Source organism: Neodiprion virginianus, chromosome 2, assembly GCF_021901495.1.
Source record: "Neodiprion virginianus isolate iyNeoVirg1 chromosome 2, iyNeoVirg1.1, whole genome shotgun sequence".
Classification (NCBI taxonomy): Eukaryota; Metazoa; Arthropoda; class Insecta; order Hymenoptera; family Diprionidae; genus Neodiprion; species Neodiprion virginianus.
In genome coordinates this window covers 7,254,443-7,281,458 of record NC_060878.1, presented here as the reverse complement: position 1 = coordinate 7,281,458, position 27,016 = coordinate 7,254,443, and the positions used below count along the sequence as shown (strand labels likewise).

The window sequence follows — 27,016 nt, the reverse complement described above, 5'->3', positions numbered from 1 at the left end:
ACCTTGTTTTTCCAAATTCAAACAATATTTAAACAGTTTTTTTTAACGATACCGGTTTTACTCAGTTTTTTTAGTTACTGTAACAAATGAAATTTTTCTCAGTGTGCATTTTTCCGTCTCGGCGTTTACCGCACCTGAAAAAAATGACACAAGAATTTTTCTTTTATGTCGCGTTTTCTGCGTGTGCATGTGTATTTTTTCATTTATTTATTTTTACTGTCGTTTTGTTTTTCTCGGTGGATACGGGGTCAAATAAGCGAGAGCCGTTAGTCGTCCGCATGATCTTGCGGCTGGGTTTTTCCGGCAGGTTTAAAGAGCCGCCCCTCCCGAGTCGCTGGATCGCTGGATCGCTGGATCGCTGGATCGGCAGGCGATTACGCATCGTCTCGATCTGAAACTGGAGGGCGAACAAACTCTACTGCAACGGTCGACACAAATTCTCGAGGGTGGCTGGAGAGCAGATGTATATCGATGTTAATTCGCGGCGATGTTTACTCGGTGGAAATTTTCTTCCCCTTCTTTGCGATCACCTTCACCTTGTCCTGCTACAGGTCGATCGGTGGGCGGTGGCCAGGAGGCGTTATGATAATGCCCGAATTCATTGACACACATCGCCGATCAACGCTCCTCGTCGAAACGCCTATTGATTCACCGTTCCGAGTTCGATTTGTCCGTGGAACTCGGTCAACTCGTTGCAAAAATGCCGAGGAAGAAAAAAAAAAAAAGAAAGAAACGAAACGAAAGAAAAAAGTTGAAAAACAGGAGAGGGAGGAATTAAAATAAATAATCGCGTGTCTGTATTTAAACGTATGAACATTCCTTTAATAAAGTATCTTATCTTATTTTATCCTTTACCAAAATCTTACCTTTTCACAGTTTCAATTTATATTGCATATTCTAGGAAATATATCTTAACTTCCGTTTTATGTATCCTATGGATAACTCGGTTACTATACCTCGGTGTAAAAATTTTATTCTAAAACTATACCTAATATATTCAACGATTTTGAAAATTCACAAGTATTTTCAATTTTTTTTTTTTTTTTTTTGTTTCTTCTTATTTTTAAACTTCTGGTTTGTTCGATCAAACAGTGTGCGTGTACTTGCCAAACAAAAAATAGTAACAATTGCTAATCTGAAGAGAGTTTTAGAGCTACTGCAATTTCGTATAATTAAAGATGAGAGGAATTTTTTCTTCTTTCTCTTCTTTCTTCCTTCCTTTACTTTGTGACAGGCAAACAATTTATAGGTACATTATAATCGGTAAATTTGCTGTGATTATAATATAATAATGTTATAATATTTAATATTCGCTTTATATTATACTCCGAATTCACCACCTATATTATTATATAATTCGTTTCCCGAAAATCCTTAATTGTAAGCGATTCTACAATTTTGCATTTATTCCGTTATTTTACTCCGAAAACCGTCATGGAACGAATTTAATTCCATCAATTCTTCGGTTCAGGATCCTGAGAGTATTATTTTAGAAAATTGGAAAAGAATTTGAACGGTGTCACGTTTCGACAATAAAAGAGAATTGATATTCGCGCAATTCTATTTGAACCATTCTTATTTAACGTATAATTCAGCTAGCTTCGTTACGGAATTTGAAGACACACTAAATTACGCATGAACTGCAACGCCGATCTCACGGGGTGAACAAACTCAGTCTATATTACAAGTTTGTCTTTAATTCCCCGAGCTCTTGCAATGGGATAAAGTAAACGACGACGATGATTAGTGACAGAAAAAGAATCTTTCCTTTTTTCAATAAGTTTAATAATATGAAAAAGTTGAGATCCAACCGATCGCGAGTCGCTCAGCTACATAATGAACGGTATAATTATACGATTCGCAGATTTTTGGATATAATTCGCGACGCGGCATCGCTTTATACGTTTTTCGGGCAAATTTATTGCCGTGAGATGAATTTATATTACAGCGACGCCGGCCGGCGTATCGATGACCGACAAAGATAATATCAATAAATCGCTAATCTCGACGTTCGAGTCCCGAGTGATATGCCTAGGACCGGTATGGCAATGTGTCTTGGTTCCGTCATTTGTACCGTTTTCTCTCCTTCGTGTTTAATACAGATGTAAACAAAATTGACGATACAGGTATACGTCGTTTCGTCGTTTCATAGGTTAGTAAATTAAAAATATACCTCGAGATATCATCTAAATCGACATTAATAAATGGAAAATATCGTATTTCACGCGCGTAATTCGACGTGTCGCCTCGTTTAACGTTAATAAATTATACCGTGTTGTAGCTGATCGGGTTAATCAAACCGGTGTAATTCAAACGAGATTGTCACAGACTCGGCGTGAAGCGTAAAAAATCTGACAGAACACCGCGGAGTAGTTTTTAGCTTCGGCATATTGTACATACACTTATCGGGAAGATCGGGGTACGACGGTTTCTTTCTTTTTTTTTTCTCATATTCAGATATTATCAGAGGTTTGTTTAATATGCTTTGAATCGAAGTACGCAACATTCTGTTGGAAAAAGAATTATTATTTTTTAAAGATGATATTTTAGACAAAAGCCATTTGCTCCGGAATGTAATTATACTTTTTTTTTTTTTTCTTTTGTCACGTATATCGACAGACGATCAATGATTTAATCGGTACAGGCATAATCAAAGGATGCAGAGTTGCTTGAGAAAAAAGAAGAAATTCTTGTCCAGTCATTCCAATTTAGATTATTTATACGTACGTTTGTTTGTAACAAAGATTCGTCTCAGCTGTTTAGATTTCGTATGACTTGTAAATGATCGTGTATTAACTCTAGTTGAGATCATCGAATCAGCGTTCGCTGGGCAATCTGAAATTACAATCGGAACCCGATAAATTCTTGCATATTGTCATATTCACAAGACAAGCTCAGCTATTATTTTGAATTTGAATATTACAAATGATTTACACCGGGTCTGATTATATGTTGCAAACGAAAAGGCAGCGTCGAATCCTCTCATTACAGACGGTATACATCATAAATGGCTGTTTGTTCGCGACGAGATGAAATCTAAAAGTTCGCTATTTGCGAGATCTCTGGATAAGAATCCAGCGGAAGCGAGCGAAGCGGAATAAGTCTTGCATGTATGTGTATAATAAATACGGATTATCTTACGAACGACGGGAAGCGGAAATCTTGAGGTACGAAAAACTGAAAGAAAAAAAAAAAAAAAGTACAAAATCAAGTAAGTGGGAAACAACAACGGCGCGAGATATAACGAAATAGAAAATTACATGCCCATAAAAATGAAAACATCCTTTGCTTAGTCGAAGCGATACTTCGCACGATGATTCCGATGGAGGAAAAAGTGCAAAAAGTGTTCAAGTAAGAACGATGATTTATCAAAACACTTTAGCCCGTAGGGCTTATCCGGTAACTTCAAGCTTTTAAAGTTGACGTGGGGATGAAAGTGGTTGGAAGTAATCGCAGGAAGAACTTTACAGGTATGTTAAACTTAATGGATACCTCGTGCAATCCGTCCTGCGGCGAATCTTGCATTCGAAGATTGACGGCGGCAAACGATTCGGCAAGTCTTTTTTGTCTCAAAGCATTTTCACTGTCAATTGTCTTGCACGTAAAAATCCGTAAGCAACTGAAATGATCGAACAATGTTAGTTGAAATCGTTTAAATCCGCGGTGCTGCCAAAGTAACTCTTGAATAAAAAAAAAAAAAAAAATAAACTCGGACTCGAAAATTTTTGCCTGTAAGTTTTTAGTCAGTGTCGCCAATGTTGTTCCCCGGCATTAACTGTGCTCGGCATTGTGATGATATAAGCTGGGTCAAATAACGTAGTGTAAAAGATTTCAATATTCCGATCATACTCCTTGTCCTGTACTCTTTGAAAAATTCATTCGACATTCTTTGACTTTTTCGCGGTCATGCACACCGTAAAATTACACGCGGTTGTTGCGTGTATTTGTATATAATATATATGGGGCATTCCGTGACATCTCGATCGAGATGCGTAAGAAGTATGGTTTAAAGACTTGAAGAAACAAACCCCACTTTGTAAAATCCGAACGAATGCAGAAAAATCTTATACAACATGAGAAAATTTTTTTTACACCTATTAGAAGATGGAGATTTTATAACTTCAAACGATAAATTAGAAAAATAATTAGATAAGAAGAAAAATTGTTATCGGATTGCATTTTTGACTCAAGATTTAATATAAAAGAGATATTAAAATCAGCCTTTAATGTTCGTTCTTATGTCATAAATGGAATCCGATAACAATAATTTTACTTATTTTTATCATTTTTCTAATTTATCTCTTGAAGTTATGAAATTTCCATCTTCTAACGAGGTGTCAAATTTTTTTTTTTTTTATATTCTATAAGATTTTTGTGAATTTTTTCAGATTTTAATAATTGGGTTTTTTTTTCCTTCACGTATTTGAATCATACTTCAGATACGCCGGGTCGAAAAATTCTGCAAAAATTTGCGATCGCATTTTTCGTCGTGTAGTTCCACACAAAAAATTATAAAGCCAATCTGAAACATCGACGTAGAATCTTGATCGAGATGTCACGGAATGCCTCATACGTATATAAATATATGGATACGTATATATTGACCACGGAGAAGGAGCGACTATTTTGCCAATCACATATGACAATTGACGAAAAGATATTCCGTACGCGCACTAAAATCCATTAACTATATTGCCGTTTTCACGAATGTTTCTTCTATTTGTATTATTCGTAGAGTTTTTCAAGTAACCCGACTCCCTGCAAAATTTTGCATCCTGATTTGTAGTCTGCCCTCGAAATTCACGAGTACTATCTTTACATATAAATATATATACACAATATATTTAATTTTTTTTTTTTTTTTTTTTTTTTTTTTTTTTTAAACAAAAAAATTGTTTTTTTATACGCAAAGTATCGTTAAAATTTTATCTATAGAAATTCATACCAAAGATAAGCAATGTATTTTACGAAATAAAAAGTCTGACGATTATTTCGAATAATTTTTCTCGATTCGTTCTCCGACAACTGCAGGCATTTTCATTTTCTAATTCAAGATTGTGAATTTATCAGTCGTTGTACGTCTTATAAATAATACAAGATCGTTGTGTCGCGTAAGTTTTCTTCTTGAATAACCGAACGAGTGACTAAACAAAAATATAGACTATCGGTGAATGGACGAGTGGCATAGAAAATTCCGAAACACATTTGCCGAGACGTATAGAATTAGGGTGTGCCGGTGGAGCTTGAGCCTTTTGCCTGGATGCAAATTCGCGAATTTTAACCGTTAACGAATTTTAAGTACAGCCAGAATCGACTGCGGTCAGGAACCGAGTGCTGCATTGCGGGTCGGTTTCTGGAAATGACAAATGGAAGAAGACAAAAGTTAACTCGCGGCAGATTTATTTTATTCGCTTGTTCCTTACTTCATTTTAAATCTTTTTTCACCCTCTTTTGAGAGACGAACAATCGGTACGCGTGTATCGCGTCAAGGGCTCGATCATGATCGAAAAAAGTGATTTTTTTTTTTAACAATTCAAAGGAGATGATACACAAATATTAACGAGAGCTTAAAAATATTGATTTTTCACTTGTAATTGCTTTGAAATCGTAAAACATCGAGATGGTTTTGTCGAATAATAATTTAAACCCTTTTGTATAATTATATTATTCCTTGTCTATTTGTTGTTCAGAAAATCATCCCAGCTGACGAACATGTAAATAAGATAATCACTCCGTCATTTATCTATCGCTATTGTCATTTGATTTATTTTCTCAGTGTAATTAATTGATGAGAATTGATATTTTGGCATAAATTTCCGTCGAAGTTTGTTTGAGGATCATCCGAGCTTTCACAGAGCACACGAATCGTTATAGATTTCGAAAAGTTGTGTTTATTCGCAAAAAGTAAATCGTGACTGTCAGTCTTTGATCAGTTCGCAGAAGCATATCCATGAAGAAGCGAGAATCGACTAGTTATTTCAGGTTTAAATCCGGTTTTCCAACCGCACATTTATCGTATGCAATCAAATACCGACCGGGGAATCCCCGTTAAAAAGAGAGGTGAAAATTGTCCCTTTGGAATGACCCCCTTGAGTATTCCGCATCGGACCGAATACCTTGAAGGATCTGTGCCAAGAAAAAGAAGGAGAAACGTGTGAGTCAAAGTTTGTAAAAGCGGTTTGCGCAGCATCGGCTGCAGGTAACACAAAGGTGAAAAGAACACAACGTAAACCGGTGACTTGTTGAATGCACTTCCCTTGTCTGAGAGGCGTCCGTTATTTTTCAGGGTAGTGTTTGCATAACTGTAATCGTCCCGTCTGCCAAGCTCGGTATTTCGATGCTGGACCAATTACAGAGTCTTAAATTTTCCCTAGAATAGAGTTGAGGAAATTAATCGTTTAAAAAATCTCTATCGATGTTACACCCGCCGATGACGGTGAATGAGAATTGAACTTGTAATCAATATTACGTCACAGAAGTAAATTTGAGCAAATTTGTTCCGAAAAATCTAAAACGATTAGATTTTTTATCCGATTCGTATGCTTTTGCCAAGACTTGCTCGATTGTGGTGAAAAATGAAAATAGTTACGGACTGAGCGGTAACCGGAAGTAAAAATTTCTCTCAATGTACGTATATAAATATGAAATTGAACCGAACCTTGCGTTTTCATTCGGGCTCACTTTCATCGGCACGAAACGTCTTTTTACCTTTTCTAACGTCCAAGTCTGGGGATCGTTAAAAAATTTGTTAAATTTATTCCGTTCCTCTTCCTTCCACCGATTATAAGAAAATACACGCCGAATTGAATTTGGCAAACAATTCGAGGCTGCGTTTTAAACTCGTCGTGAAGTAATTTTTTATCCGCACCATTGTTCGAAATGAGCTCCAAAGATATTTTGCGTCTTCGAGTGACAGCAAACGCAGAAAACCACCGCAAAATTGTTGCAGTATTCATATCGAGTACGACGAGACAGAAGAAACGTTGCCCACTTAAATTCCAGCCATCGTAACGAGGCTTCGAATAGCTGATTAACCTCCGCCATCGGAGGCCACTGCAAAAACCATCAATCCCGATTGACGCGTTGTACACACCGGTCGATTTGAATCATCGTGCACAGGGAAACATTGCCATAGTCGAAAATGCGAAAGAAAATATTTTTTTATTGCTTCGTTGATTCAAATTCTGTTCTTTTTCTCACCACCCGTTATCCGTTTCATTATCCTACAGATGATGAAAATTAGGCCACAGGCCTAATTGCTTTGGAAACTACTTTATACACGTCAACTCATCTCGATGAATTTTTATACCTTTATGAATAATCTTATCTCGTGAAGCTCCGCATTATTCACTCCATTTCCGTTTCTATAGCGCGTCACTGGCGCCGTTGATTATACCGTTTTGAGGTCCAGATTGCCCGTTACTTTGACCGAATAAGGGCGACCGTTGGTTAACAGGATCAAAAGGTATATTCACTTGTCCTCCAGTGTGGTCCATTGATTCTACCCTCATCCTTTTTACGCCCCTTTTTTCGAGGCTGTCGGCATTGAGCTTCAAAATTGTTGAAAATGCGATATTAGGATTCAAGATCGAAAATTCGAAGGGTTAAGAAGAGAAAGTAAAAAAAAAACAAACCGGAATTTATAAGTTTGAAAAATTCGTATCCCCCCAAAAAGTAGTTCTGGTGAAAAAACCTTTCGCCTAGTAGGTACGTTAATGTGGTCATTACCCAGAAAAGTACCTTCGCTGTTAAAAATGATAAAGGATTATCAACTGCTACCAGACGGAATTGAAAATCCAGGAAAGCAAAATGAAATTAGTAAATGCTACTTGGCGGGGTTGTTTTTTTTTTTTTTTCTTAATCATGATTTAGTAAAACATTACGTCACGTGCGGAAAAATTCACCCGATGAAAATATTGACTAATTCGTACGTGAAAAATGAGCCGACTGAGTGCAACGTTTCGGAAATCACTAACGTTAACTACGTTACATCGCAGATTATTCGAAATTTGAGGTAATAATAATTATATCTCTACCAAATACGTATATGTATATATGGTCGAGATATTCGCCAAGCCGCAAACACACCTGTAGACGTAATTATAGAGAAATAGAAACATTGGCGTAATTCAAGAGATATCGCAGGAAATCTTAATTCGTTACAAGTACGACCAATTAAATAAACAATTCGAAAATTATACGCCCCCTGAGATGATGTTCGTCTGAATTCAGCGGACGCGTTTATACGTCTGTTCTGAATTGCAAATATAATTTTTCGCGCCTGTTAGTTTTCGGTAAAACTGTTTCAGAGATCTGACCTAACAAATCCCAAATTCTGAAGGAAAAAAAAAAAAAAAATAATGCAAATTTCATCGCCTCATTTCCTGTACCCCGTGATAATGAAAACGAGATAAAAAAAAAAAGTCTATTCTGTAAAGAAAAAATATCTATCACGTCTGAGATATTTTCTCAATCCTGCATGCTTACAAATTTCGGGACATTGGATTCTTGCAGTAAAAATTTGATGCTTTCAATAAATCTATGAAATTTTTCGTAGAGATATTGGAAATGAAAAATTTTCCCTCATGTTTATCGAGATATTTTCTTGTTAATCAAACCTTGCAACAATTTTTCATTGCAAATATCTCAATCCAAATCGATTCGAGTCAATAACGCCTTTATGCTTTGGCACAAAAATCTAAATCCTCGATAATTATTAACATACAAAATTGAAAGAATATCCAAGACCCAAATGATCCACTTCATTGACCCGTACATAAAATATAAAAAGAATGCTGAGAATAAACACGGTTAATTATGGTCCTAAACTTTAGGATCAGAAAGAAAAGTGTCTCGTGTATTAAACTTGATTATTATTATTACTATTGTTGTTGTTGTTGTTGTTGTTATTATTTCTCCCCAGTCTATGAAACAATTCTAGTGTACCATGGTATTGAACCGGGACGGGTTCAGGTTAGTCGGATATAAAAAAAGAACCCCTGCACAATTGATATTAATTCTGGGACTTTACCGTGAAACTCATCGCTCAGCGCCGGCAATCAGGCAACCGGTGTTACGCTTGAACTTTGTACTACCATTCCCGAAAGCATTTGTCGTCTAAAGATGTCGCGCGCCGATCGGTGAGTTTCACGGTAAACTCTCGCTATCCTGTAATATACTACTATATTTATGCATCGTAGGAAATTCATGAAGTGATAAAAGTACAACAATACTTATCTGTAAGAAAGAAAAGTACCTACCACAGTACGAAATTGCACGTTTTGTAAGAACCGAGTGCGCAGCATGCCCGCGGGTTATTTATAGCGAGTACGCGCAACTCGAGTATAGGAAATAAAGAAAAGAAAGGTGTATCGTAAGGCGAGGTTCAAGTTCGAGGCCTGCGCTGCGATGAGGCTGCCACCGATTTTATTACCGTCCCATTACGCGTTTTCGTTTCGAGACTCGCCGAAAAACTAAACGCCCCATAAAAGGGGCTCGAGTGTTACCTACACGTATACACGATGTGTAAAATAAAAATTGCCAACAAAATGTACGCGGTATTCGCGAAAGTAATACTTTTATCGTCCGAACAATTTTTTGCACCCTGTTGTTAAATTCTACCTTGCTGTAATTCACCTCTTGAAAAACATAAATTTTTAAACCCAATCACCGTCTGCGATTAAAATAAATCAACCCCTGGGTTGCACACGAGATTTCAATTCGATCTTAACAGTTATCTATAAATATATAGATAACACGAATTGCAACCTTTTCCATCAGCGAGATGAAATCGATGACCAAAAAGTTTGATGAACAATAAACAGTGGTAAGTAGTTCTAAATGGAACTAGAAAAACTGTGAAAAAAAAGTTTCATCCGTTTTTCGATAAGCAGCTTGCTTCAAATTCACGGACAGTGACAATTTACTGGCAACGTTTACTATATAGATGTCAAAATCCTGATTATATTTATTTATTCAATTTTACCGATGATCAAGGGCAAAGACCGCGTGTTACGCGATGTGTAATAAGCATGCAGTGATCATCGTTATGTCATGTATCGTGAACGAGGTGCATGCGTGTTACGATCTCGGGCGAACATAACGTAAGACCCTGGCGAATTTTACGGTATAAAACATACAACGACTGCAGTTTTTTTTTTTTTTTTTCTTTCTCTCATCGTCTCCCTGGTCGTTTTTTTACTCATTACGCGTCTTTCATTTTTCTTTTTTGTTCTTTCTTTCTTTTCCCCGTTTTTTGAATTTAATGACCGTGCTCGGAGAATCATTGAACTTCGCATATATAATGCCTGACGGCAGGAAAGACAAGGAAGCATTTTTCAACCCGGTTATTTCCCCCTCTCCCTCACGCCCTGGCACGAAGAAGAGGAACGACGTAGTAAACGCGAGGGAGAAACGAAGCGTGTAACGCGTATGTATAATGAGAATTATTATACACACCTACTGTAATTGGATTATACATTTCTGTAATCGTAAGCAACACGCATCACGATCCTCTTTGAGCAAACGTATCTACGTATATGTAAATAACTTTATTTCATAATATAGATATGTATATTGGATAATGAAACCGTTGAGATTGAGTTGTAAAACTCTTCGTTTCTCATTTCTAGATTTCCGTACCTCCGTAAATATAATATGATAATAATTATTATACATGCGACTTAATTACTGTATCATTTTTTATTTCTTCACACCAACAGCGCTGAGTAAGTTCACATTTAATTATTCCACGACTCATCAAGCTTATTAATTTATAAACATTTTCTACATTTCTTATTCAACCGCAGGTTTGAATTTTCTTAAATTTTCGACACACGGAACGAAAATTCTCCCTGTACCTACCTAGGGTGAAACGTCGACGTAGAAATTTTCACGTTAAAATCGCATTTCTTTCTCGTAAAATTTTACGTGAGATTTCAAATACAACGTATAAAGAGTCCGGTTAACCGGTGTCAACGGATGTTCGCGAAGGAGGCCGAGAATCCGTGATATCAGAGTCATCCACGCCGCCTCCCACCTGCTCCTCCGGATGGATACGGAGGCAGAGTGGCGGACCTCGCCGGTATTTTCTGCTTGCAGACACGGCTAACTTGGCGAACTCTATAAGTAGGGGCCATCCACGATTCCCTGAGTTACTCCGAGGCTGTACTCGCCACCATCAGAAACTAAACCATCAATACAACGGAGAGACGGTCTGTAACTACAATCGTAAGTCACGACCGTTCGTCGATTCGCAAAGCAAGCAAGCAGCAACACGGGTCAGGATTAAAAGCAAGAAAAAAAATCATCGATTATTGTTATGGTGTCATGTGCGAGATAGAATTTACCGCAGATCGTCAAAGAGTTTGGTGAAGGTGAGTGTGTTTTGTTTGAAATTCTTCATTATTTCCATTGTTAATGTTATTGTTCATTGTTATTATTTTTACACCTCGAGATCTGGAGACATTTTTTGGCAAACATTTGTTTGCACTCGTCGAATCAGGCTGATAAACAGTTAGTTTTTCCGTATGTGATTATTATACGGTTGGTTTGTATCTCTGGACAGTTGATAATTAATCACCCGATGTTACATACTAAAAACGCCAACGCGCAAAGTATCGTTGAACTCGCCGGGTATTGTGACGCGTAAGTTACAAGAAGACGAGATTGCAGGTGATTCGCGGCATTGAAATCTCCCCGGGATTCACAGCCTTGTCTTTATTACGCCTGCGACTTTGCGACGAATACGTATACAATTACCTCCGCACAATAGAAACTACCTGGCTAAAAAATAAAATTATACATTTTCATTGACACGGTTACCTAAATAATTTATTATTTATGATTACATCGTTTTCAGGGGCAAAATTCTATCTACGTGTATTTGCACCGCGATTTTTCGTGCTATTTCAACGCTCTTTTGATCCATTGACATTTCGATTTAATTTTCCGATTCGTTAAAAACTGGGACAACGAAATGGATAGTTCGGTTAATTCTCATCCTGAACCTTGCTTGTCTCGTAATATAGTCAATTCTCCACCTCGTTGACAATAATTTTCATTAATTTTTACAAACGCAGCTCAACCGTGTCGAGGTCTTTTTACTCCTCTATTGTGTTTTTTTTTTTTTTGTAGCTTGTACCGAATCGCGGAGAAGTTCGTCTCCTAAACATGTTTTCAGTCTTTCGTTATCGAGTTTTCGTCTAGGCATCGGGTCGATCAAATTGCCCGATCGCTTCAGTTTCCGTTGAAGCGTTCTAATTTATCCGATTCATTTTGTAAAATATTTTCGTCAACTTCCAGCGATAAAACAGCAGATCATGTCTTACTCAGAATTGTTGAAAAGCAAAAGTACAGCACTGAGGTATATAATGCTCGCTTGTAAAAATCTTGAGCGCAGGTTTTTACCTTCCAATTGAAACCGCAATTTGCGTTCAGAACCGCTGGCCAAAGACGATGCTGAAGTCAGTAACGTCGTCGTAACGAAATATTGGGTTAAAATTTTTACTTTTTATCAATTTTTTGATAACTTTGAAGGAACTATGATTTCAAAACGTGAACATCGTGAAATGTGAAGTCGCCAAGTATCCGTTTTTTCATCGATACGAATATCGTTCCAACAACGTTACTACAACTCCCATATAATCCTGGCAAAAAAAGATGATGCAGACACGTTATAAACGTACGTTGAACGTTCTACGTTCTACGTTCTCCTACTTCACCCTCTTCTTCGGTGCGAAAAGACTCCCGGCAATTCGCTATACATACCGTGTATTGAACGCCACTGGATTCTGTAAGAAGCAGGCCAGAATACGGTCGAGCTATTGTCCGTGTAAGATACGTGAACACTTTTTGCGGAAACATACCGGTGCGTTCTCCTCGCGCGGTCTGCATCGCGAGACTGTCGCAAGCAAACGAGGGGGAAAAAAAATAAAAAATTGTGAAGCCGATTTCAGTATTCCGTGAAATATCCACAAGCAAGCAACTACGGATAAATCACGACTCACAGATTTTCTTTTCGTTTTTTTCTTTTTTATTTTTCTACTCCAAAATGGGTGAAAAGTTGCATACATAGATACATAAATTTCGTCTAGTTCTGTTTATATTTTTTCTCAAAAACCTTGACGCGTAGTCAGAGGGGAAGGACATTTTTATTTTTTTTTTTTTTTACATTTATCCAACACCTTGGATAGAAATTTTACACCCTGTGGCAAGCAATAAACGCGTTTTATCCGCGCAGTTTGTCCGCGGAATCGCCGTTCGTCGAGCCGTAAATACCAGTTTGCGTAGATAATTAGCAATTATATACCATCCCTCATAATCGTCGAACGACTCGATTCTCGTCGCGCGGACGACGCGTTGTAAAAATAAGAATTCGCGGTTGATGAACGCCGAGCAAGAAGACAGGTAGGTACTGTACAGAAGTGAGAACGGTGCAGTAGACGACCTTGCTACTTTCAACGGCAAGGCTAGCCGTGCGGCTCACGCCAAGCCAGGGTTCAGCACACTCTTCGATCTCGATCGATCGCGATTGATCCATCGATCCTAGTTCCCCCTTCTTCCAGCTGTGGTTACTACACGCGGTTCTTACACAGCAATTTTCATTCCTTACATAATAATCGAAAACCTCACGACGTTGGTGCAAGAATTAACGAATCGATGTCAAGAGCTTACTCAACCGGAAATATCAAGATTCAAACTTGCGATACGCAGAAAATTTAGTATTCGTAATTGTAATCGGAGTAAGTAATTACCCCTACCTTATTTCCTTCTACGATAGGAACGACGTTTGAAGCGTATAATCGTAAAGATTCCAATTTGGCTAGAATTTTCTAACAACTAACTGTAAGAAATGAATTTCTTCGCAGTGCAGAATGAAGCGGTGAATTTAAAAAAATCGGCTTGCGTCGTAAAAACTGCATCGCTGCGTTATACAATGTTAATCGTTAAGTAATTAAATAACCTGCCGAATTTTTTAGGCAGAAGCCTGAAAAAGGATCAACCGGCGATTGTGCGCGATCCTTTGTTTCGATTCATATTGCATAATTCATGAAATTTTCGAAGAAGACGTTAGTGCTACACAATCCTTGATTATAATTTTAAATTTCGATCGGAGCGGAATGAGTGGAATTACTTTTTCTTTTACGATTTGCAAAATCCCTCATCAACTCGACCGAATGATGCGATTCAAGTGTTTTCGCGGGTACGTTGAACCCACGAGATGTAATCTAATACCGGGACCGCTCTATTTTTCTCGCCCAGAATGGCACCATTATATTACAGGCTGCGATCGGAAAAAGAGGCAAAAAGTGACTTATACAGCTTGAGGACAGAATTCTTCCTAACTTCGTCGCGTCTCGAGTACAATTCATTGTAACTGAAATCCCAGATCGATCTCGTCACAACGACGGTTTGACGTGACTCTGCGAACCTCAGGTGCACCATTCTTTTTATCTCTCATAGTATTTCCAATTAGTCTCATAAACGAGTCCGGCATTAATGCACCTGCGTAATTGGTGCCCATATACGCCGGACGGATATTCAATATCAAGCGGTGAATTCCTTGAAATTATCATCGAATGATGGAGCAGCGGTGCTTTTTGCATCGTTGGATTATGAGAAAAAAAAAATATTCGCTACTACTTCTCAAAGTGAGTAAAGGAAGACGTTTCGTATGATCCTGGAATGATCCCACGCTGGATCTACTTCGCATTTAGCAAGGAGCCATCAATTTGCGGGGCAGAACCGCGAGGATCGTATCTCGAGAAGAGGTCGAACCAGCTCCTTCCTTCCTTGCAGTAACTAATGGCCAGGCCATTTCCTTGGCCGTAAACATTTCAATACACACATAGTTACCGGCGTCGCGTCTCCTTCGGGCTTTACGCGATTCCTGAACTGCCATATAAGCCCATATCTAGTTTCCTCGCTAAACGTTGCACCGCTTTGAGTTGTACAACGTTCGACAAGACAATGGAACTATCTAGCATCTGCTTACAATAGACAAGTGGTAAACCATGCGGTGTTTAAGGATCTATTCAGCGTACAGTCCGATCGAAAACAACCGGGAACAAACAAATTGGCTCGTTAACGCCGAGTCGATCGAGGCGATCGAGTTACGGTGGGTGCAAGTTGAAGAAGAAGGGAACGTTGCGTCGCTCAGGGAAATCATATCGACGCATGTGCTTCCGATCAGCTGTAACGCAGCTGAGCTTATTCTTTCACGTAAATGCTCCGTGATTACAAATATTCTAAATTTGTTCGAATCTTGTGCAATTCTCACCCTGCACTCAGCTGCAGTTTTTTTTTTTCTTTTTGTCAAGACTGTACGACTGATGGATACCTAACGTGAAAACAGTGTGCTTTACAGATCAGATACAGAGGGAGAGGAAGGAAAAACAAAACTCCAATTGTATATGAAATCTTGATCGTTGGGAGTGTAATACCGATTTCGTGGTGTAATATGAAGATCCTCCTCATTTGACGCTCGTCGGGTTAGCTGAACCGTGAAGGTTGTTCGTTTAAATTTTTTTTTTTTTTTTTTTAGTAACCCAACCGAGCCGTGGCCGACTACGTTACGTAAAAGAGTACATCATGCCGGTTTTTCGTCATCGTCATCTTATTCGCCTATTTGTTTTTCAAAATTGATCGGTTGAAAATTGTGCTACAAGTATGACAATGTCCTTTCGTATTCTCAATTCGTGACCGTTAAAGTATTCCGCAAGTCGCGAAGGTACGACTTAAATCGAACAGCAGAAACGGGTTTAAAGTTTCCGGCATCGAAACCGGTCCCGGTAATCGGCAATCGCTAATTAAAGACAATCACCGCTGTGTTCGATAAGTCGGAATAATTCCCTGCCGCATCCCGATCGTTGAGAATTCAGAGTCACACCGATTTCGTCGAATCGGGTACTTCAAGATCGACCCAACGGACACACCTTGTGATTTTGGCGCAAGTGCTTACACCCGGCGAAAATTTGCCCCCTGAATTACAATCAGCTTCCGTGTATCGCTGCGAACCAGCGCAAAAATAAAACTGGCCTCTCGGCACGAGAGATTCGATTTTGTATTCAGTTCACAGTAGCTGTTATTCACGCTGACTGTGCGAACGAACCGAGCTGCCCACGCCGTTCGCGATTACGTACATGTTTCATTCATCGAAGGTCGCACGGAAGAACGGATATCGGACTTTGGTAACCCATATTCAAAAACCTCCTGATTTCTGCACGCCGTGTATCGTCGTTCCTCCGTTTCGATTGTAGTTTTCATCACCTGTCTATACGCAGCAATGTGAAACGATTCGAGGACGTGACATCGATGGACTTTGTTTCGTACAACTACTGTACGAGCTTTCGGTGATACTGACAATCCATTTTTTGACCATTCATCTTTTTCGTGTACCAGTCATTGAACCATTATGGCTAGAATGACACGCGAGCGATCGAAATATGAAAAGCTGCACGTAATGTCCGGTGAACTTTGCACCCAGATCTTGCGATCCTCGGTCACGTTTTCGTTTTTCCTCACCGCGTGGACTCGATTTCATCTGTACTAACGAATAACGGCGGATTTTTTCAAAATCCCAATTATCCGCGAAGCCCGCGTGGTCTGGTTCGTAACGCCAAACCGTGGATAACGTATATAAACGGATCATCGGACAACGTGACGATATTTAATGCCCCCAGTTCTCGCGATTCCTCGTTTCCAAATTCCATTAGGTATGATTACGGTTGAATAAATCGTGGATAAGTATATAATGGGTTAACAAATTGAGGTTAATCTGTGATACCCGCTACTCGGTGAAAAAATGTTTGATTCCGTTTCGCGGATCGATTATAGATTCGCTTCTATCACCAGTGACACAATTTTTGTTTTCTTCTCTCCGGTATCACGATCGGTAACGGTTCTCGCGAAAATGTCCAAGAAAAAAAAATTCTAATTCTTCTTACATTCGGTGGTAAAATCCGTTAAAATGTGTGGGACAAAACTTACGCCGACATGCCTATACCAACGAATCTGAATATTCGAGACTCGATCAGAGCCTTTTAAATCCACTGGTTAACTGTTAAGCATGTACATCGTTACGTGTGCAAACCGCTATTATAATGAGAAGATAAGCCGAGGTCTTGTAAACAAATCCTTGCCCGGAGGAAGATTTTCGCCATGCCGGTAGTAGGATGACGAGACCGTAAATACTAAAACTTAAAAAAAAAAAAGAACCACATCGCGTTAATCTCAGATCTTCTGTAGGTACTTATTGTACGGTGATGCGGTGAGGTTGGGCAAAGCGTTATGAAAACTACCGCCATCAACTCGGTTTAATAAGCAGGGAGCCAAGGCCTTTGCTCGGGTTAAGAATTCATCATGTGAATTCACGATTCGTCATGTTATTCTCCCTTTTTCCCCGCCCTGCAGTACCTGCTCAGCTCCTCGACTAACACGTCCTTAATCACGCGTAATTCTCACGATTAAAATGAATAATATAAACCGGAAAGCGAGTGACATTGAACTTGATTTTAATCTTGCGTCACACTTCCAGTGCACTCATTCAGCATGGAGAAAGGAGGGCCGAAGGCGCCCTCCCAGATGTTCATAGACCGCACATAGAGGCAGTAATGTGTTTGCGCATTCCACCTGTCTCTTTCAATAGCTTACAGCTTACGTCGCGGTAATTCCACTCTCCTCGTTATTACTGTAACGCAAAGTAAAGAAAGAGAGAGGCTCGCTGCAACAGGGAGATGAAAACCATTCGACCAATATTTGTTCAGAAGAACCGGGGTCAATGCAACGTCTGACTCACGCTCACCCACCCACCGAGTCATAGGCATGACAATTTGATTTTAATTAATTCGTGAACCTATTTTCGTTGTACGCCCGATTCACCGCTCGAGGAACAAGCGATAAATGGTGCAGATTTATGGATCGAATCACATTACGCACGGTCGTGGCTGGTGTTTATCTGAATTCGAAATCTCCGGCATTAGCATATCCCTGTTGTATGCGATCGTCGATACGGTCACGGCAAACATGTGACTGTCCGATCGAATCTGATTTAGAAAAAAAAAACACAAAAAAAAAAATCCCAAAACGTGCAGTGCCGTTGGACCGTTAGACGCTGCGCGGTTAAATCTTCTTGATACTTTTGCGGAAACAGATGACTCGATGGTCTACCCTAGTATGGATTCTAGTCTCGTAACACAGTTGGATAATCGCCAGAAGAAATTCCGTAATGTTGGCAGGCATCGATCGTCGTCTTTGCCGCCTAACTGTGTCTCTCGACCCTTCTTCCACCCGACAATACCATCCGCCATCCAGTGGCTTCAAAAATCTGTGACAAGTAGTTGAATCCCCCCCGCCCTTCCCCCGATTTTTAATCGGCCTCTTGACCTCCCACGTAGTAGCATCCGATCATCATTTCGGGCGACATCTTCTATTGGACAGACAAATTTTTTTGCCTCTTTATTACATCAACAGCATAATATGCGTTCCTTCTCCTCGCGGTTCGCTCTGTCACGGTTTATCCTTTTTCGTGAAGGGTATACCTGTTATCCGATATGAATTCAGGTACAGTTAGATGGGCACAGCTCTCGGTCGTCATCCAGATTTATTTATTTATTTTGCTGTTCAGCTTACTAATCTCCACCATGCTCGCCGATCGGTAAGACACGAAAGATCGGCCATGGCGCACTGTGACGTCACGGCCGTGCCCATGGTGAGGTAGCGATTTGTAATGAATGAGCGATAAAAAAATATCACCATGTTTTAGGGACTTTGAAAGATCCTCCTCGTGAAATAATAGACTCGATTCGGTTAATCTCACGTTTCCTAGGGAAAATCTGAAAAATATCGACAAGTGCGAACGGCAGGATAGTGCTACTTTACAAGTGCAGAGATGGAAAGTTAAGAACAATTTCTAATATTAAAAAAAAAGATTAGAAAAAAAAAACAGTGCCAACTATTCGTCGATGAAATGAGCTTTTGATGTATCATTGAATAAAAAAATAATACGAATATGTTGAGAGCATTTTGCCATTATGAGATCGTAGCACTTCTGCTACCATCGGCGATTAATTATAGCTGCAAAAGACTCATCAGAAAACCGTTTATTCGACCTAAGAAACCAATGTTTTTTACTCAAATTCTTCTGACTTAAATTAATCCAGCTTGGAACGTTGAACGTACAGAGAGCTGAGACGTGTTCACCAAACTGGTATAACATTAACGAGTCTCTTTTGGGACTTCTATCTATCAATATCGTTTTCCTATACAGAAACTTTATGACAACATTTATGCAAAAAAAAAATCGTGATGCTCGATGTGTTAGCCACAGGTGAATGACCAGACATAGGTTAAACTTTTTCTTGTGGAACCTGGTGACTTCACTCGATTCCGAGCTGCGCTTTCGTCACGAAAACTAAGCGTAAAGACCATTCTTTAATGGGTTATAGATAGATGTGGTCGTGTATAACGCAATAAGAATCTGAGGACTTGAACCGTAGAAGGTAATTTACGAAATAATTAACACTCGTCAATTCCGCGAAGCGAATCGTGTGATACGTGAACACGTGCATGGACACAACTTATACTATATTAAACGAGCATGTGTCTCCATTCTGTTGAACTCTCACACGTGACGCCGGATAAGACCCGAGAATCTTTCGCCTCGAGCATATTTTTTTACTCCCTATTCACGGTAACGGCAGCGTAGAAATAGCCGGTGACTGTCGCAGCTTCTGATTTGATGACTAGGCTGAGAGATGTTGACGGGCAAAAAGAGAAACCGTAATCGAGCTGTCACTCTTTATTCTTATCACTGATTAACTACCTCGTCGAAAAATCCACTTTTACTGTAGAGCTAAGTCTTGCAGGGCCTTGAACGTACTGTATGTACATACACACAAGATTTCTGTCAGCCAATTAATCCGGCAATTTTACACGGTGGACATAGATTGCTAAAAAAAATATGTCTCCGGTCTTGAAGCTTCAGATGGTACGCAGTACACACTTTAATCACGGCAAAAATATTTCGGACATGAAATCAACTGAATTGTATTTTTTCATCAGTTAATATCGCTTCACTTCCCAATTTCAGATTAAGTTCACAGTTTGAACGATGTGGAGACGCTTATGGACGCTGGGCGTCCTCGTGATATTGGCATGCTTGTCGTCGGCAGACAGAGGTGAGTCACGTAGTTTCGGTATTTTTTTTATCGTTTTTTTTATTCAATCTGTCTTCCTTTCAAATTGTTGATACATAACTTCTCTCAAGCAACAATACTCACTTCTGCAAAAATATATTCCGTTTCAGTGTCATCCCGGAGCAGAGATTACGATTACGAACTGCGACAAAGTAGTCAACCCTTCAGATGTACGTCGGAAGGGTATCACACGGATCCACAAGACTGCAAGGTTTATTACAGATGCGTCGATTGGGGAAACGGCAGTCCTCTGACGGCCTTCCGGTTCGAGTGTGGTCCCGGAACGGTGTTCTCCAAGGATCAGGGTGATATTTGCACACACCCGTCTGACAGTGGCCGACCCGAGTGCGACGATTCCGCGAATGAAGTCGATTCCTATCCGCAAGGCAACCAAGACGTTCCGAAAAATCCTGAATACCCTCAAACGACGTCCAGGCCGACACCGACTTCTACAACGGGAACAACGCAGGCCGCATCGGTTTCATCGACGCAAGCAACGATACCGGAAAGCAGCGATAGTGGTCTGAATAGTAATGTACGATGTACTCAGGAAGGCTTCCTTGCGGATCCCAAAGATTGTCGAAAGTTTTATAGGTGCGTCGACGGAGGCGCAGGCTCGTTTATAAAATATGAATTCACGTGTGGCAGCGGGACGGTTTGGGATCCTGAAATTGAGGCATGTAATCATGCGTGGGCTGTTTCGAGGAGTGATTGTAGCGAAAATGGTCAAGGAGGTAACGGTGATAATGGTAATCCTGGAAATAATGAGAGTGGGCAGTGGAATGGAGATACTGGAGGCAATGATGGACAATGGAATGGAGATACTGGGAACAATGGTGGACAATGGAATGGGGATACTGGGGATAATGGTGGACAATGGAATGGGGATACTGGGGACAATGGTGGACAATGGAATGGAGACGTTGGTGATTCAGGACAACCTGGTAACCCTGATGGACAACCTGGTCAGCCTGGACAGCCTGGAGATCCTAACGGGCAGCCCGGAAGTCCGGGTACTCCAGGCACACCGGGCACACCTGGAACGTCGGGAACACCGGGAACACCGGGAACGCCGGGCTCACCTGGAACACCGGGAACCCCGGGCTCACCTGGAACGCCGGGAACACCAGGAACGCCGGGCTCACCTGGACCGCCGGGAACACCGGGAACGCCGGGAACGCCCGGCTCACCTGGAACGCCGGGCTCACCTGGAACACCGGGAACACCGGGCTCACCTGGAACACCTGGAACACCAGGAACGCCGGGCTCACCTGGAACGCCGGGAACACCGGGAACGCCGGGCTCACCTGGAACGCCGGGAACACCGGGAACGCCGGGAACACCGGGAACGCCGGGCACACCTGGAACACCAGGAACAGCGGGAATGCCGGGCACATCTGGAACGCCGGGTTCACCTGGAACGCCGGGCACACCTGAAACGCCGAGCACATCCGGAACGCCGGGGTCACCCGGAACGCCGGGAACGCCGGGAACGCCAGGCACATCTGGAACACCGGGTTCACCTGGAACACCGGGCACACCTGGAACGCCGGGAACACCGAGCACACCTGGAACACCGGGAACGCCAGGCACACCTGGAACGCCGGGAACGCCGAGCACACCTGGAACACCGGGAACGCCAGGCACACCTGGAACGCCAGGCACACCCGGAACACCGGGCACACCTGGAACGTCGGGAACGCCGAGCACACCTGGAACACCGGGAACGCCAGGCACACCCGGAACACCGGGCACACCTGGAACGCCGGGAACACCGGGCACGCCTGGAACGCCGGGAACGCCAGGCACACCTGGAACGCCAGGCACATCCGGAACACCGGGCACACCTGGAACACCGGAAACGCCAGGCACACCCGGAACACCGGGCACAGCTGGAACGCCGGGAACGCCGAGCACACCTGGAACACCGGGAACGCCAGGTACACCTGGAACGCCAGGCACACCCGGAACACCGGGCACAGCTGGAACGCCGGGAACGCCGAGCACACCTGGAACACCGGGAACGCCAGGCACACCTGGAACGCCAGGCACACCCGGAACACCGGGCACACCTGGAACGCCGGGAACGCCGAGCACACCTGGAACACCGGGAACGCCAGGCACACCTGGAACGCCAGGCACACCCGGAACACCGGGCACACCTGGAACGCCGGGAACGCCGAGCACACCTGGAACACCGGGAACGCCAGGCACACCTGGAACGCCAGGCACACCCGGAACACCGGGCACACCTGGAACGCCGGGAACACCGGGCACACCCGGAACCCCAGGCACCTGTAACGAAGAGGGATTTTTCGCAGACCCTAACGATTGTCGTAAATTCTATCGCTGTGTTGCTGATGGTGCAGGTTTCATTAAATATCGATTTGACTGCGGCGCTGGAACTGTATGGGACCAAACTGCACAAAGTTGCAATCATTATTCTGCAGTACCCACTTGTAATCCCAGTACTGGAGGGTCAAATTCTGTCGATGGCCAGGAAGATCAAAATAAATCAACCAGTAAACCCGGAACTACTACAACAAATGTACCAACCAGCACTAGGAAAGAAGGCGGTACTACGAAGCTGCCCACGTCAAATGTCATGACAACATCTTCTAACGAAATAACTACGCAAATTCCTGAAAAGCAGCCCCCCACATCAACATCTGAAACTGATAGGAGCACCGTGGTAACAGAATCATCATCTTCACCTGAGCCTGCTGATCAATTAACGACTAGGTCGACGACCCCGACTTCAGGGAACCAGGTAACAACAGTCTCACCCACAGAAACGTCTTCCCAACCAGATGTCGGTTCGTCGAAAATTCCCGAAACATCGTCGACACCATCCTCACCTCCACAAGTGGGAACAACCGATTCACAGGGAGCAGTTACGAGCCCGCCTGAAAGTTCAACTCCGTCCACAAAAGCTACGAATTCGCCAGGAACCGCTACTTCGATGAATCCGGATGGCTCTGACAAGTCTGGAGAATGCTCAGCAGAAGGATTCTTTGGTCATCCAACAGATTGCCGTAAATTCTATCGTTGCGTATCGACTGATTCGGGGTACACGAAATATGACTTCGAATGTGGTACCGGAACAGCTTGGGACGCGTCGGCTGAAACTTGCAATCATGTCGAGCAAGTATCATCATGTAATAGTCAAAGTAATGGAACTGATCAAAGCACAAATTCCACGACGAGTACAACTCCATCTAGTAGTACAGATCCGTCTTCCACAACCACTGAAAATACGAGTGTGGGAAATCCCGAAGGAACTACCCAGCACTCCGGAGTAGACAGAACTGATGAAGTTGGCCAAGTTATTTCAAGTACCGAAGGTGGTCAACAAATGACTACCAAAGCACCTGATCCGACCAACTCACCCGGTGATTCTACCACCCAGAGTTCATCAGTCCAGTCGACAACTATCGAAACAACTGAAACTTTATCCGAATCAACTTCCACCGAAGCTTCATCGGAATCTTCTCCACAATCCAGCTCCACTCAAACTTCGCCCGAATCAAGTTCCACTGAATCTTCCTCTGAAACAAATTCAACCCTTGGCTCAACGGAAACATCAGTTCCACCATGCGCGACGGCTAAGCCAAACATAACGGAAACTTGCGAGGAGGAAGGATACTACCCACATCCAACGGAGTGCGATAAATTTTATCGATGCGTCGATAACGGGAATGGTTTCAATATATACAATTTCGATTGTGCGCCTGGAACTATCTTTGATCCAAGTGTCAGTGTTTGTAATTATCCTTCCGCTGTGTACCCGCCAAGAGACTGTTCAGGAAGCGTTCAAAGACCTGGTACGACCGCAGCTCCTGGTGAGACTGTAACGTCGACTGAAATGACAACGCGAGATTCAGAGTCTACAACATCAGCTGAATCGACCTCCTCAAATGGATCGACGACACAAGAATCTGAGTCAACTACATCGGCCGAGTCGACAACTCAAGAACTGGAATCTACGACGTCAGCTCAATCGACGACAGAAGAATCTGAGTCAACTACATCGGCCGAGTCGACAACTCAAGAACTGGAATCTACGACGTCAGCTCAATCGACGACAGAAGAATCTGAGTCAACTACATTGGCCGAGTCGACAACTCAAGAACTGGAATCTACGACGTCAGCTCAATCGACGACACAAGAATCAGAGTCAACGACATCACCTGAATCGACTACACAAGAATCAACATCTACGACGTTGGCCGAATCAACAACTCCAGAACTGGAATCTACCACGTCAGCCGAGTCAACAACGCAAGGATCAGAGTCGACAACTTCAGCTGAATCGACAACGCAAGAATCAGAATCGACCACGTCGACAGAGAATCCTGTATCCAGCACGACAAACGAAAGCACTACAACAACTTCAGGGGAAACAACCGAGGAAGGACAAACTACGACTGATTCGACAACGGAATCGTCCACCGTGAGCACTGAATCTCCGATAGAATCAACGACAAGTCCATCTAAGACAACGACGCAGTTTTCAACGGACACAACAACAGCGGGAACGACGGACAGCACTTCCGAAGGAACAACTGAAACCACTACCGAAGTTCCGACACCGTCTGAACCCGGAACAACTCAAGCTTCGTCAGAATCAACTACGGAAAAAGCTGAGTCTACGACTGTCACTGAGTCCACTGGTTCCACAACGGAGTTGGAATCGACAACAGAGAGCATTGAGAGTACTACTGGAGGTTCGCAGACGACCACAGAGCAGTCGGAAAACACTACGGAAGAGCAGAAAACAACGGAATCCACAGAACAGACGACCTCGGAAGCTCCGGAGTCTACAACAGACTCTCAAGGTACTACAACTGATCCATCAAGTCAGACAACCACACAAAAATCCGAGGAATCAACCACGGATATTGCTCTAACAACAACAGAAGTCGGGTCAACTGAAAAACCGCAAGTCACACCCTGCCCCCTTGCAAACTTGACCAACGAACAGATAGCGTTGGTTTGTCCAACCGGGTTCCATCGCCATCCAAAGTACTGTAATCTATTTTACCAATGCACATCAGCAAGTAACATGGAAATCAAGGTTTTAATTCTGAGTTGCCCCGAAGACACTGTTTACGACAGTCAGAAGATCCAGTGCGTTCCTGAGGAGGATTCGAGTGAACCATGCTCTGGATCAAAGGCCGATGCCAGATTCTACCGGAGATTGAAGGACAACTCTATGCCTCCCGTAAGTATTGAGAGAAACGCTGAAGTTGTTGTTGAGTTATTTTCATTTTCTAGAACTTAAACTGAGTGTAATTGACCGAAAAATATTTAATTTCAGGTGAAAGTTCACAGTCAGAGCCTCTGTCCGAACGAAGGTCATTATCCATATCGCGAGGACTGTAGCAATGCCTTCTACAAGTGCAAACGTGACATAACGGGCTCGTTGCAGGGATATGTTTACAAATGTCCACAAGACTTCGTTTATTGGTCAGTTTCAAGAAGATGCGAGAGAGCCAATCGTCTGCCGATGTGTTCGTCCGCGGAATACAAGAATAAGAATTATTCTTGGGAGAGTCGTTGGGGTGTGCCAGTAGAAGATTCTAATTTTTCCGCGAGAATGCTCAATTTTGAAAGCTATTAATTATTGGATAAGTTCCGTACATATGCGTTAGATTGTAGATGATAGAATTACGACATGGATGTTGGAAATCTTTTTATTAGTTTAATTTATGTATGGATTTTCAGCATCCATTGTAGTTCAGGCAGCTGCCATTTTTGAGTAACCATTTAATACTTACCTAAATAGTTACCTTGAAACAGCAGCTTGTGCCTCGTTATCACATGAATTCTATTTCCAATAATTAATGATGAATAGAGAGAATCTCCGTACGATTTTAACAATCCTAGCGATAAAATCATACGTGACATTCAGGGACTTGGTTGTGGGATAAGTGGTCATAATCACATTTAATATCAAGTATTTAGTGATTGTTGAAATATGTAATGCTATCATCTTTATTTATTTTACTAAAACTTAGCATCTTGCCAATCACGTGGCAGAACAGAATAAAATCAAAAGCTGGTTTCTTATTGGATATTTCCACGACTGTATATGTACAATATTTAATTTCTATTCTTTTCTTTTATTTAATGTTAATATTATTTCATATTAGTCACTTAATTATATCTAAACTATCCTATGAATTAGGAGATGAATAAACTATTTCGTAGCTGTACAATCGTACAAATGTGTCTACAGTACTCTACAGAAGTCTGATTTTTGTGTTTATAATACCTGATCTCTGCGCTAATTGCTTTTTTTTTTTTTGTCTGTGCTTGTTTTATCAATATAAAATATAATACAAAATGAAAGATTTATTCCCTGGAATATCACAGCAAATACCATTACTTGTGATTGCCCAGTGTTGTTACTTTATAAATTATATGAGCAAAGGAGTATAAATATTTGATTAAAAATAGTACCTATATTCTTGTCGAAACATTCCGTCCTGACCGGCCGTGATTATGTCACTGAACTTTAATATAACTTGAGTTCGTTCGGTGGATTATGCTCGTATGCTGAATTTTAAAAACTGTCCTGCAGATAATTCAGGTCACGCCAATACCGATTTATCGTAAAAAAAAATTGTAAGTCGTGAGGCACGTTGGGGGTAACTTATTTGATCATTCTGTACAATATCACAATCACATATTACATTCTTTGTAAATTGGTAAAACGCATGAGGGAAATTAATTTAGTATTTTCGTGTTTGATTTATTTGAAAATCTGGTTTCAATTACCGACAATTCGAAAATAAATGACTCATAATCAGACCGAT

General features: G+C 41.5%; 1 protein-coding gene across 7 annotated transcripts; it reads left to right on the top strand.

Moving 5' to 3' along the window:
- The first annotated feature begins 11,148 nt into the window (after positions 1-11,148).
- Positions 11,149-26,628, top strand: LOC124297141 (mucin-2-like). Of its 7 annotated transcripts, none has more exons than XM_046747825.1 (5): positions 11,149-11,375; positions 20,090-20,177; positions 20,306-24,219; positions 24,337-25,419; positions 25,516-26,628. In XM_046747825.1, the coding sequence occupies exons 2-5, from the start codon at positions 20,111-20,113 to the stop codon at positions 25,816-25,818; spliced, it is 5,367 nt and encodes a 1,788-aa protein (XP_046603781.1). In that variant the 5' UTR covers positions 11,149-11,375; positions 20,090-20,110; the 3' UTR covers positions 25,819-26,628. The 7 variants fall into 7 exon arrangements, with proteins under 7 accessions (XP_046603781.1, XP_046603780.1, XP_046603783.1 ...); XM_046747824.1 differs by having other exon boundaries at positions 20,306-24,404; positions 24,483-25,419; XM_046747827.1 differs by having other exon boundaries at positions 11,150-11,375; positions 20,306-21,289; positions 21,452-25,419.
- Positions 26,629-27,016: the final 388 nt, after the last annotated feature.

Excerpts from the sequence above, each read along its gene's own strand:
- LOC124297141 (XM_046747821.1), top strand. The coding sequence starts at position 20,111 with ATGTGGAGACGCTTATGGACGCTGGGCGTCCTCGTGATATTGGCATGC. Across the intron at positions 20,178-20,305 it reads CTTGTCGTCGGCAGACAGAG|TGTCATCCCGGAGCAGAGAT; the intron begins GTGAGTCACGTA and ends ATTCCGTTTCAG. Across the intron at positions 25,420-25,515 it reads AGGACAACTCTATGCCTCCC|GTGAAAGTTCACAGTCAGAG; the intron begins GTAAGTATTGAG and ends ATTTAATTTCAG.